Source organism: Sphaerodactylus townsendi, linkage group LG17, assembly GCF_021028975.2.
Source record: "Sphaerodactylus townsendi isolate TG3544 linkage group LG17, MPM_Stown_v2.3, whole genome shotgun sequence".
In the NCBI taxonomy this organism is placed as follows: domain Eukaryota; kingdom Metazoa; phylum Chordata; class Lepidosauria; order Squamata; family Sphaerodactylidae; genus Sphaerodactylus; species Sphaerodactylus townsendi.
In genome coordinates, this window is record NC_059441.1 from 24,224,841 (window position 1) to 24,238,681 (window position 13,841).

At 45.6% G+C, this 13,841-nt stretch overlaps 1 protein-coding gene across 4 annotated transcripts in view; it reads right to left on the minus strand.

The window, feature by feature from the left end:
* Nucleotides 1-358: 358 nt before the first annotated feature.
* Nucleotides 359-13,841, minus strand: part of LRRC28 (leucine rich repeat containing 28) — a 55,841-nt gene continuing 42,358 nt past the window's right edge. For all 4 annotated transcript variants that reach the window (XM_048482010.1, XM_048482011.1, XM_048482009.1 and 1 more), the window contains 4 exons: nt 8,092-8,194; nt 4,645-4,820; nt 4,010-4,169; nt 359-2,699 (listed from right to left, as the gene is read on the minus strand). In XM_048482010.1, coding sequence (XP_048337967.1) covers nt 2,627-2,699; nt 4,010-4,169; nt 4,645-4,820; nt 8,092-8,194 — 512 coding nt within the window. In that variant the 3' untranslated portion in view covers nt 359-2,626. The remainder of the gene's footprint in view (nt 2,700-4,009; nt 4,170-4,644; nt 4,821-8,091; nt 8,195-13,841) is intronic.

Here is a 13,841-nt window from a genome sequence, read left to right on the forward strand (position 1 = left end):
CACAGTTCTTTGGAGCTCTCTCAGCCCCACCTACCTCACAAGATGTTTGATATGAGGGGGGAAAGGGAAAGGAATTTGTAAGCCCCTTTGAGTCTCCTACAGGAGGGATATGAATGGGGATTCAAACTCAGGTCTCTCAAAACCTAGTTTGACCATAGAACCACACAGCCTCTTATTAAAGCCATGCCATCCTTTCTAACTAAGTGACTCTCGGGCGGTAGGAGGACGCCTCGCAGTCTTCTTTGACTGGCCGTGTTTTTTACTTTTCAAGGCCAAGCCGAACGCGCCTGAAAGCCCAGAAACAAAACAAGACAGGAAAGAGCAAAGTGGCAGAAATCCACACGTACAAACACCAGCCTTTGGATGCTTCGGTTTGGTTTTATTCCAGCACAGGTGCCTTTTGGAAGACAGAGCTCTAAAGTCAAGTTTCCAATCTGAGGCTGCCCCACAAGGCTTGAAGAGCAAACTGGTGTGCATTATGGCTGCATCTGGGGGTTGTTTAGAAACCTAGAAGTCTCCCCCCCCCCCCCATAACCATCCAAATGGGCAGGAAGACTAAAATGTCTCATGGCTGCTCATGGATTCTCGCCCACCCAGAAAGGCGTGAGGGTCACAGGTCAATCCAAGAGAAAGGGAATAGCTCTTTGCATGCAGGGACCTCACAGCTGACACAACCTCTTTAATTTTATTTCATCCTCTTCAGGAGGAACTTCCAATACTCAGTCTGCAGGGCTGAGCACAGGAGGGAAATCGAGGAGCTATTTCTGCTTCCTCTCTGATTTGCGCAGGGCTCTCTGGGAGGGCAGGGGAGAGAGAAAAAAATAGTTGATCAGCCTTCCTTGTTGAGTTAGTGCATTGGCTTCCCTGCTTGCTGGGACACATGTGGGGAAGATACCTTGCGAACTGCAAGAAGCTTCTGGCCAGAGGGTGAGAAATCAGAATAGTACTGTTACGTCCTGCAGCCAAGAGCTGATATTTCAAAAGTCTCCCCTACACAAAAATCCTCTTCCTGTGTACAACAGGATAACAACTAAATCCTCTCCTTCCACCTGGCTTTCAAAGAAGGAAGCTTTTTCATGGGGGTGGGGAACTAAAACCATGACTGTCTGCCAGAGTCCCGGATGATACCGTTTCGCTTTGGTCTGCGCTGTATGGAAACTGGGTCTTGTTTGAATGCCAGAAATGTTTCTGGTCTTCCCGTAAGGAAATGACCGATGAAGGCGACTCACCCTGCTCAAAAAATGCCTCTCTTCCAGGCAACACTAACATGTCTGCTGTTGCCACTAACATGGAACGTGTTTGCATCCCCACTAGGGATGTCCCAACTCCCTTAAATATGCAGTTTTCAGGATTCTGATCTTCCAAACACGTTAACTACTAAAACCCCAAAAACTTCATGTGTCAAAACCCACAAGCAATTTGTGGTCCTTAACTACACTGGCACTAGAGAATTAGTGAAAATAAATATCAGTAAACTGTCTAAGCAGGGCTACGCTTCACTCTTTACTTATTTTTAAAATCAAAGTGGCAAATCACACCCTCCTCCAGGGCTTCCCTCCGGCTTTTGGGCTATTAAGCGCAATGAAAAGTTTCCAAGAAACAATCCTCAGAAGGCAGGAAGAATATTTGCGAGGTACTTTTCAGTTCCAAGCATCTTGAAAAAGCCTCACAGCCCTTTTAAAGAAAACGGAACCTCAGGAAAAAAAGAGAATTTGTTCTGTCTTCCCTTTTGCGGCCTCCTCGGAGGTTGGGATGTTTGACTGAAGCTTCTTGGAAACTGACGGCAATTTTGAAGTGAAGGCCTTTGTAGACTGCGTCATTTTATGTCTTACGAGTATTGTTTGTTTTCACGTGACTCGTAAATTCTTAGTCGGTCCACGGCTTGCAGAATTAAGAGTGCAGCCTTCGACTCCAACCTATTGTTACTTTCTAAGTCCTTTTAACCACCTCAGGATGCAAAATTAGAATAATCTACAAGCAAGACATTTGTGGCTCCTTGCGGCAGACCCATGGCTTCACAGCTCAGCGTGAACTCCTGATTTTCCAAAGAAGATTGACACTTCTCACCAATAGTCAAGAAGGTCAGTTTGGTGGGGGGTGGAGAGAGGGAGAAAATATGGAAATGGAAAAAAGAAAGGAAGCAATATTCTCATTGGCAAAAACAAACTGTTACCTTAAGTGGCTTTTCTCCAGGGAGTAGCAATACATAGCTAAGAAGGAAAGCCACAAAAAAAGTATCATTCAATCAGGTTTTTTTGCATTCAAATAGGTGAGCCTGGTTTTAACATAAATCTTATGTGAATACAGCTAGAGTCCTAGAGAATTCCAGAGGCCATTGGTTCATCTCATGTTCGCTTGTGTACATTCTGCCTGAAAGAGGGACGGGGAAGGTGTTAACTTCCCAAAGAGTTTTTGCCTTGCATCCAAATTTATTAGGTATGCGGATCCAAGTGGTTCTCAGTAGTTCCTGCGTAACCAGGCAACTCCTCTTTCACTGCTTTGGCAATAATACGCAAATAAAACAGCCAAACGCAGCGACGTGGAGCTCCTCTTCCGGCGCCATCTGGAGACACAGTTGAAAGAAGCTTGGAAGCTGGCTATCCTCCTGAGCAGCTATAAGTTTTTATCAGCTCAACAGGTCAAAAGTCTGCAGACACTGGGTGGAACAGCAGTACGCCACGAAACTAACGCTCGTCCTCCTGGAACACAGAAGGGGGTGGGGGGGGTGGGGGGGGAGAAAAAGAAAGCAGGCATTGGCTTCAGATAAAAACTTGGGCTCTCCTCCACAACAGACAACTTTTCTGGACAGTTTAAAAACACACAGAGAGAAAATTAAACTGAGTATACAAAACATTTGAGCCTGTAAAAATAGCACAATGGCTTTCTTCTGTCAACACACGCAGAGTTCAGTTAAAATATTACAGCTGTGATTGCTGTGTAGCTAGCATGGACACATCTGGAGAATTCCACAATTCATCCTGCCCTTCAAGTTTTTAGGTGACATGCTGTGAATGATACTTCCTCTGTTAACTGCCTGTGCTTAATGCTCCATGCTCTAGGTTCTGGCACAGGGGAAGCTTGAAAAGGAAACCTATTAAAAAGGTGCGCCTTCCCCACAAATCAGCCCCCAAAGGAATTCTGGGTTATTGCTCTTCTGCTGTTTCACCCCTTTTAAATTAAGCCACAGAAATGTTCCGGCTGAACACTGCTTCAGGCATGAGACACGGATTTGGGGGTTCTTCGGCTGTCAAGTCACATGTGACTTACGGTGACCCCTGGGTGTTTTTAAGGCAAGAGTTGTTCAGAAGCAGTTTGCTGTTGCCTGCCTCTGCATCATGACTTTGTTATTCCTTGGAGGTCTCCCGTCCAAACACTTGCCACGGTTAAAATTGCTCAAGTTCTGAGATCTGATGAGTGTTCCCCTAACACCTTCCTGGTTCCCCCCACCCCTGACAGCCCAGCTAGTGCAGTGGCAGCCCCTTGGTGGCCATTGCTCCACCAGGCCCAACACCCTCCCGCTTCCCCCCACCCCGAGCTCCCCATTCCATAGAACAGGACATCATTTTGAGAGAGGGTGTAAATATTTGCATGCATGTCACTTTCAAGAACGCAGAAACAGAAGTCTTGGGGACAAAGATTGATCTCTCTGGCTTTTGAGGGGGTTCCGGGGTCTGTGGCCATGGTCTGGTAGGTTTTGCTTCTAACATTTCGCCTGCATCTATGGCTGGCATCTTCAGAGGCATGTCACGGTAAGGTGTGCTTGGTGCCACCGAGAGAAACCCATCTTACCATAACATGCATCTGAAGATGCCAGTCGTAGATGTGGGCGAAATATTAGGAGCGAAAACTACCAGGCCATGCCTGCACAGCCCAGAAAACCCACAATAGTCAGTTGATTCACTATAGAACCGGTTAAATATACACACATATACACACACGCATCTAGCTCCATGCAGATAGTACTTTCCCCTGTAGCCAAAACCCCAGGGTAATTTCTCCCTATAATTACCCCTGATGCAATCCAGCCATTGGTGTTTCTCTCAAAGGGAAGAGCTTTGGGTAGACAATTGTAAACATGGGTTGGCTGCAACGGTGGCAGTGTCCCAGAGGGCAGCGCAACAGTTCTGAGAGACTTCTGGGTAGCAAGATCGGAGTCAGGAGCTGGAGATCTAAAGGGGAGAGGGGGGGGGGGAGAAAGCAAAGAGACTGATTATGATGACTCGAAGACAATATACTTGTGGTTCCCTTAAAGAAGCAGAAGAGATGTACGTTAAAAAGAATAAGAGTTTGACTTTTAGGATGCCTCTCACTCAGCAGCTAAGGAGACTCAAGGTGGCTTACAAGCTCCTTTCCCTTCCTCTCTCCACAACAGACACCTTGTGAGGTAGGTGGGGTGGAGAGAGTTCCAAAGAACTGTGACTAGACCAAGGTTACCCAGCAGGAATGTAGGAGTGTGGAAACACATCTGGTTCACCAGATAAGCCTCTGCCACTCAGGTGGAGGAGTGGGGAATCAAACCCAGTTCTCCAGATTAGAATCCACCTGCTCTAAACCACTACACCACTATGGAAGGGTTTGACAATTTACCCATTCAGGTGCTCAATGATGTGTGATATGGCAGGAACCCAACAGCAGCTCGGTTACCTTTGGAAAACCCGCAGAAGGTGTTATGCAGCACCCGCATAGCCATCTCTTGCAAGGGCAAGACAGGGTCCAAATGGGTCCCGATCAACTTCACCTCTGCTGGGAGAAAAACAGTCAGCTGCCCCGAAGAAAAGGAGAGCAGCTTCGCCTCGGACTTCTGAATGGGAGAACCACAGCTGGGGAAAGTTGTCGAAAAAGAAGACCGTTTCAAAGGAAAGGACTTCACACAGAAAAAGCCACTACATGATCTATTCCAGAGTCTTTCTTCTGTAGCATGCTGCTTTTTCCAAACAGCTCTTACTTTTATACACAAACACACATGAAACAGCACTGAGGAGGCCTACCTTCACAAGCCCTGGGAACTGAAGTTGTGCAGTTGCACAAACACTTAAAATGGATTACAAACTATTACAAGTTATGGGTTCATAAATGCATTTGGGGCATTCTCGTTGACATTCTTCGGTACAACTTAACTGCTCTTCAGTGTATACTTAAAAGTGTGAACTGGCTGGCAAAATGGGAACAGGTCACAACAAGTCAAGTTTTAATGCTATAGTGCGATTCCAAGATAGATTTTCAAAAACCCACTAAGCCCAACTCCTAGATTTAACTAGTTTGGCTGAAATCTGCAGTTTCCATGAAGCAAGCTGATAGGCAACTAATTTAAAAGTGCTTTGGAAGGTCACCATTAGAGTTCTTGTATTATGTTCGATTGGACACTCCACCTCTATCCTATATGAGCTGCTCTGAGAAGGCTTGCCCGGATTCCGTGGGGGCGAAAAATAAGCCATGATTTTAAAATGTTTGCTTTTAGTATTCGAGAAAAAAGGGAAAGGTCTCAGATTCAACGTGGTATGGGGAGAACTTGAATTTAATCAACATTTAATGCAAATCTAATATATAATAATCAATAAACTCTGTTTGCAGAGTAAATAGAACTTCTCGGTAGCATCACATATCCACACTGTGAAGAACTGGGCTACAGAGACTTTTTGGGGGGGGGGGGGGAAGGGGGGTAATTCCAAAGAACAGAAAGAATTCTCCACTTGGCAGGCCTAATCTGACCCAATCAATTTTCATTAGCCTCAACGGACATCTGACAGATGGATGCAGGATTCTTTCAAAGCGGTGTTCTTGCAATGGGTTTTTTCCCGCTGAGGTGATTGCTTTATCTCACAATAGTGCCAGAGATTATTTAAGCGGAAGTGTCTATGAAATTTTGGCAGGTTGCAGGAGGTTGTAATTGTACCTCTCTATTCCGCATTGGTTAGACCTCACCTGGAATACTGTGCATAGTTCTGGGCACCGCAATTCAAGAAGGATATTGACAAGCTGGAACGGGTCCAGAGGTGGGCAACCAAAATGGTAAAAGGTCTGAAATCCATGCCCTATGAGGAGAGACTTAGGGAGCTGGGGATGTTTTGTCTGGAGAGGCGAAGGTTGAGAGGGGACATGATAGCTATGCTTAAATATTTGAAGGGATGCCATGTTGAAGAGAGAGCAAGCTTGTTTTCTGCTGCCTTAAAGACTAGGTCACAGAGTAATGGATTCAAGGTGCAGGAAAAGAGATTCCACCTAAACACTAGGAAGAACGTTCTGACTGTCAGGGCTGTTCAACAGTGGAATTCACTGCCTTGGAGAGTGGTGGAGTTTTCTTCTTTGGAGGTTTTTAAACAGAGGCTGGATGGCCATCTGTCAGGAGTGTTTTGACTGTATCTTCCTGCATTGCAGGGGGCTGGACTTGATGGCCCCTGGGGTCTCTTCCAACTTTATGATTCTATGTCTGGGGTTCGAATCTCTGCTCAGCTGGGAAACCCACAAGGCCTTGGGGAAGCTGTTCGTTCAGACAATGCAAACCAATTCAGACAACGCAAACCAATTTCCAGATAAATCGTAATTCAGTCAAAGTCAAAGCCACTGGCCCGTTTCTCACTAACATCCTCAAACTTTAAGAAAGGAGAGGGAAAGAATCTTGGCTGCAAATCCTGGTGTGGAGTGAAATGTTTGGATTTTGGAAGCACAGTCAAGTTTCAAGGATACAGCGGGAGATAAATCTGAAACCAGACGAAGTTGTTATAGCTGCCCTAAAAGTAGATCGAAGTTGGTTCTGCAAACTTGGCATCCTAAATAGGTGCTTTATTGAATTTATATTCAACGCGTCTACCTCTTCTGAAGTTAGGATTTTATACCTCGAAGAAAAAAAAGCCAGTTGGTGAATTTGCTGTTTTGATCACACAAAAAGTCATGAGGTTTTGGCAGTCCTTCGTCAGAGAACTTCCAACGGCTGTTGTGGGTTTTCTGCCAAGTGCATGTAATCACGCTGCCAGGCTTATGGACATAGTTATCCAGCCTCGGAGGTAACCTACAACAGCCAGTTGATTCTGGCCGTGAAAGCCTTTGACAATACATTGAACTGGAAGAATCAAGTAGACTTCCTTTTCTTCTGGACAATTCTGACAATGAAACTTGTGAATTGGTTGCACAATTTTTACTGGAGGTGATGCACAATCAATAATTTATATTTTATCTTAAACCTTTGTATTTGTATACCTTTTATCTTAAACCTTTGTATTTGTATACCTTTTATCTCAGGTTTTTTATTGTGTTATGATTATTGTTATGCCAAATAAAGGCTTATTATTATTATTAATACATTGAACTTCCAATGCTTTAGCCAGCAGAAATGAACACAACATGAATACAGAAATGAACACAGAGCTTCCTTCCTTCCCCAAACACATCCACTTCCAACAGCTCTAGTTACACGATCACCTTGTAAGAGGCAATTCAAGCCTCCAAGAGGGTAGATCTGCCATTGCTATTTTTGTTTATCTGCAAGCTTTTAAGTTTTGCCAAACATGCCTACAGCAAATAGAAAAGGAGCATTTTACAGGACAGGTTTCTCCAAAATTAAACTGGGAGGTGCTATTCAGTTTGCTAAGGCAATACATTTTTTTTGCCACAAATTACTGTCTTCACGCAGCAAGGCAAATAAGAACCTACATGCTGTCCCATACTGAACAAACAATTCAGGAAAATCCTTACTGATGTATTTAATCTCCAAAAAGAAAAAACCCCAAACCGAAAAAAAACCCATGCCCCCAAACCAGAAGAACAGTCAGTTGATTAAAAAAATGTCCAAAAATTGCTTATGAAATGCACAAACTGAGACAGACTTTTATTCCATTGGCACCAAGTTACCCAAAAACGTCCTCTATAGCATCAAAGAAATAGACAGCCTGTCAGGAGCTTATGGAAACTAAATACTAATATGAATGGTAAAAGGACTCCATGTTCAGAAAATTAATGTAGGAGATTCAGTCAACTGTCGGGAGCTGGCAGCCCAAGTAATCCTTCCGAAGTATGAATAAAGCTTCCCAAGGTTCTACCTGAAGAAGGCAGCAGAAGTGATAAGAGGACGCGAGACAACTTAATCCAAACACTTACCCACTGCAGCCAATGACTTTGTTGTAAAGGTAAGAGGGAAGCCCTTTCAAGTAAATATTGTTATCCACATAAACGTACTGCAGTTCTCGGGAGCGACCTAAATCTGGATTTGGGAGACAAAACAGGGAATTTAGAAAAATCAGATTTCTGCCAGAAATTATTATACAGATGACCCCCCCCCCCCCCCCCACACACACACACATTCCAGCATCCGGGCAAGGTGCTGTGTAAGAAGAAGCAGCAGAAGAGTTGGATTTATATCCCCCTTTTCTCTGCTGTAAGGAAACTCAAAGGGGCTTACAAACTCCTTTCCCTTTCCCCACTCACAACAAACACCTTGTGAGAGAGCTCCATAGACCTGTGACTAGCCCAAGGCCACCCAGCTGGCATGTGATGGAGTGCACAAGCTAATCTAGTTCACCAGATAAGCCTCCACAGCTCAAGTGGCAGAGCGGGGAATCAAACCCGGTTCTCCAGATTAGAATGCACCTGCTCTTACCCACTACATCATGCTGGCTCTGAAGTATTTTGGGCTTTGAAGTATTAATGGCAACTGTCCAAAAACTCATTTGTGAAAAGGATGGGGTTTGGGCAAAACCAAACACTTTCCAGATAAATCGTAATTCAGTCAAAGCCACTGGCCCGTTTCTCACAGGAATGTCACCACGGGTGCTCTTTGTGTCTTGGGATATGTCATAAGAACCCCATGAACAGATGAAGGGCAGGCAGAAAGGGATTCTTCCAAATGAAAGTTAATTTGATTAAAACCTTTGAAAGAGCACCATAGCATCAAAAGGTATATATTGATCACCTTTAGAGCAGAAAAAACATACAAGAGCATTTGTATCTACTTGGGCGATTTTTTTGAGGCTAAGAAAATACGAGCTTTCCATGCCAAACTGTAACTCAAACTAACCCCTAGAACCGTGGTGGCGAACCTTTGGCACTCCAGATGTCATGGACTACAATTCCCATCAGCCCCTGCCAGCATGGCCAATTGGCCATGCTGGCAGGGGCTGATGGGAATTGTAGTCCATGACATCTGGAGTGCCAAAGGTTCGCCACCACTGCGGCCTAGAATGTATTGTCAAAGGCTTTCACGGATGGAAACGTTATACACTAACGAACTTCTCTCTGTGATACACCTCTGAAGATGCCAGCCACAGATGCAGGTGAAACGTTAGGAACAAAATCTACCAGACCATGACCACATAGTTTGGAAAACCCATAACCCCTAGAAATTTTAATCAGGGTGCTTGTTCTATTTCCATTTATCTTCCAGGTTTTTTGTTTCAACCTTTTGAAAACACTACAATTTAGAGCTCTCAAAATGGACTGACAACACAATGATGTGAGCGCCTCGGGGAGCGGAGAAAAAGAGAAGTAACATCAGTCACAGGTTCAATCTGCAAATATTCTTCACAAAGAAAGGAAGACGCTCCACTCCAAGTAATGGGGATTTTGTCACGGGACGGCAGCGGCAATCTATGGGGTACACCTTTTCAGGGGAACAATATAGTAATCAAATTACTCTTGAGTGGCGATTGCAATAAGATTTTGGAGCCAGTAGCAAACATTTTATGTCTTGTTATTGACAAATGTGTACAAATGGGTTTTTATTGTATTTAACTTGTATCATTATGCCAACAAAGGTAAATAAGAATAAGTGTAAAAACTAACTTTGGGGGAGCTGTTCTCATCCAGCTAGAAATCCTGACCTTTTGCAGAATCAGCTGGGGGTAGAGGTGGGAGGGAATGGTGCCCAGGGCAAAACCTGCTCTGGGCACCCCCCGCCCCCGGGGCCCACTTTCCTGGCTGGGCCACTGCTGGGCACCCTTCAGCCCCGCCTTGCAAGACTGCTCCTTCAGCCGTTGGCGGCTCCGCTGGCTGAAGGAGGAGCCTGGCGGGGTGGGGTGGGACCAAGGGGAGGGTTGTGGGGGTTTTCCACCCCTACGTGACCAGCTGGTATGCGCCCGGGGACATGTGACCCCACATGTCCCCGTGAGCACTCTGTCTCTGGCTCGGGGGAAGGGAAACAGGGCAGGGCACCAGGATCCAAAACCACATTTCTTTTTCCATTTCAGACGACTCTGAGCCAATCTTGCCAGCAGAGATGAATAATAATAACGGCACGCCAACACGTTGCAACTGCCTCATGGCGATCCCTTGACCAACAGCTGAGAACTGCCTTCCTCTGCACAGATAACCTTTTCTTCCTCGGTGGTCTCCCATACATGCGCTAATCGTGGCTCACTCTGCTCAGCTTCCAAACTATAATAAACTCAGGTAAGGCTTAATGGATCCGGGTTCTAAAACAGATTGTGGACATTTGATGGGTTTCAGGCTGAACTGAGCAAGTCAAAAACTCAACAGCATAGTCAACTGGGTGTTGTGGGTTTTCTGGCCTGTGTGGCTGTGGACTGGCAGGCCACGGCCACACAGCCTGGGAAAACCACAACAGCCACAGAGAGCTCTTTTCCCATGACTGCAGTTTGTCAGGATAATACATTTTGTCTTCCTCCTTTGCAACAACTGCCTGACGAAAAGTTCTGATGAGGTCAAAAGCTCGCATGAGGCTGTGAGTCAACACGGTCAGCTCCAATAAAAAAACTTCGTGTGGCGTTTATTTCTTGTTCTGGATTTGGCACAGCCGTGGACAACTTTTTCATCTTTTCTTTCGACATTCAAACAGGGGCCTGGGTGCAGAATTTCTTTCTTGCATAGTACAGTGCAAGTGACCCTCACTTTCAGTTCTCTTGGAAAGATGTTCTGCAGACCAGCCGTCGAGCAGCTAAGAAGCGTCTGGGTGTTGCATCAGCATTTGATACCGTCTCACCTAAATTGCTTGCAGGCAAACAACCATGGCCAGGAGAACCTCAAAAAGATTTTCTAAACATTCAGCTGTTACTGCTGTCAGAGTCTGTCTGTCTGTCTGTCTGTCTGTCTGTCTGTCTGTCTGTCTGTCTGTCTGTCTGTCTGTCTCTGTCTCTGTCTGTCTTTCTGTGCTGTCCTTAATTTTGAAGCATCTCATCATGCAATAAGAGTTCTTTGCTCAATGTATTCCCTTCGGGACTTTGTCCGGTAAAGAAGCTGCCCGTCTGAAACTACAAAGCCAGAGTTTCATGTGGCTTTTTAAAAGCACTGCAGTGTTTTTTCAAAAAAGAGTTTCCACTCTCCTTCTTCAGAGCGAAAGATCAAAGCCCCGCTGCCAGAAAGGACCAACTGCTTTTGAGTCCTTAATAGCACCCCCCCCCCGTTCAAGTTCTTCTCCCCCCTCTGCCCCCATCATGTTTTAACCTCAAGGCACTGGCATATGCATTCCACATGGCTGAGGATGGAACAGGCGTGCTTGTGCCTCTCTCGTGATGTTTTTTAACTCTGTTGCGAAAGCAAACACACAGGCGAGATGTGCACTGGCAGAGGATAACTCCCCCCCCCCCTTTATCACGCAGGGGACACCAGATCAGCTTGTCTAGCACCAAATACAAGTACACCTACAAAAAGACATGACCATAAAAAGATTTTAGCCATAATATCCTGCCACCCCAGAAATTCAGTGCTCACTGCAGCAGTTACTTTAGAAGCTGTAGCAAACAATGGCCCCCTTCGCACATGCAGAATAATGCACTTCCAATCCACTTTCACAATTGTTTGAAAGTGGATTTTGCTATTCTGCACAGTAAAATCCAGCTTCAAAGTGGATTGAAAGTGGATTGAAAGTGTATTATTCTGCATGTGTGGAAGGGGCCCATGGGTTGGATGCAGGCTAAATCAGGTGGAATGAATGATAAATACAAACAGGCAGTGTGATGCAGCGGCAAAAAAGGGGATCCCAGTGGATTGACAGAGGCATAACATCCAAATCATAAGGTGTCACATTCCCACTGTACTGGCGTGCAGTTCTGGAGGCCTTACTTCAAAAAGGATGATGAGGAAGAGTGAGTTTGGATTTATACCCCACCTTTATCTCCTGTAAGGAGACTCAAGGCGGCTTACAAACTCCTTTCCCTTCCTCTCCCCACAATAGACGCCTTGTCAGGCAGGTGGGGCTGAGAGATCCTGAGAAAACTGTGACTAGCCCAAGGTCACCCAGCAGGAGTGTAGGATTGCAGAAACACATCTGGTTCACCAGATAAGCCTCTGCCATTCAGGTGGAGGAATGGGGAATCAAACCCAGTTTTCCAGATTAGAATCCACCTGCTCTTAACCACTACAGGAGCAGCAGTGGCGTAAGAGGTTAAGAGCTCGTGTATCTAATCTGGAGGAACCGGGTTTGATTCTCCGCTCTGACGCCTGAGCTGTGGAGGCTTATCTGGGGAATTCAGATTAGCCTGTACACTCCCACACACGCCAGCTGGGTGACCTTGGGCTAGTCACAGCTTCTCGGAGCTCTCTCAGCCCCACCTACCTCACAGGGTGTTTGTTGTGAGGGGGGAAGGGCAAGGAGATTGTAAGCCCCTTTGAGTCTCCTACAGGAAAGAAAGGGGGATATAAATCCAAACTCCTCCTCCTCCTCCTTCTTCAGAGGTGTCTGGCTCTCAGAACAGAATAGAGTGGGGTGCAGAGGATGATCAGGGGCCTGGAGATCAAACCCTGTGAGGAAAGTCTGAGGGACTTTGGAACGTTCAGCCTGGAGAAGAGGAGGCTGAGAGAGGACATGATTGCTTTTCTTAAGTATCCAGCAAGCTGTCATTTCGAGGAGGGCAGGGAACTGTTCTTGTTGGGAGCAGAGGATAGGACTCACAGTAATTAGTCTAAATTATGTGTGGAAAGGTCCTGAGAATATTAATACCTCTGGATATTAAGGGAAAAATTTTTTTACAGCAAAAGTAATCAGCCATAGAATTGGCTACCTAGGGAGGTAGTGAGCTCCCCATCTCTGGTGATCTTCAAGTAGCTGCAGGACAAACACTTTTCAAGGATTTACCATCTAGATCCTGAGTTGAGCAGGGGGTTGGACTAGATGGCCTGCATGGCACCTTCCAATGATTTCAAGTGGTAGAATCATACTTTCCTAAGATTCTACACTTAGGCAGAAAAAATGAAATGCACAGATATAGGATGGGGGACACCTGGCTTGGCAACAGTACATGTGAAAGTGATCTGGGAGCCATAGTAGGCCACAAACAGAATATGAGTCAGCAGTGTGATGTGGCAGCCAAGAAAGCCAATGCTATTCTGGGCTGCATCAATAGGAGTATAGTGTCTAGATTGAGGGAAGTAATGATACCACTCTACTCTGAATTGGTCAGACCTCGTCTAGAGTACTGTGTTCAGTTCTGGGCACCACAATTTAAGAAGGATATTGACAAGCTGGAACGGGTCCAGAGGAGGACAACCAAAATGGTACAAGGTCTGGAATCCATGCCCTACGAAGAGAGACTTAGGGAGCTGGAGATGTTTTGTCTGGAGAGGCGAAGGTTGAGAGGGGACATGATAGATGTGTTTAAATATTTGAAGGGATGCCATGTTGAAGAGGGAGCAAGCTTGTTTTCTGCTGCCTCAAAGATTAGGTCACAGAATAATGGATTCAAGGTGCAGGAAAAGAGATTCCACCTAAACATTAGGAAGAACCTTCTGACTGTCACGGCTGTTCAACAGTGGAATTCACTGCCTTGGAGAGTGGTGGAGTCTTCTTCTTTGGAGGTTTTTAAACTGAGGCTGGATGAACATATATTAGGAGTGCTTTGATTGTGGGTTCCTACATGGCAGGGGGTTGGACTTGATGGCCCTTGGGGTCTCTTCCTACT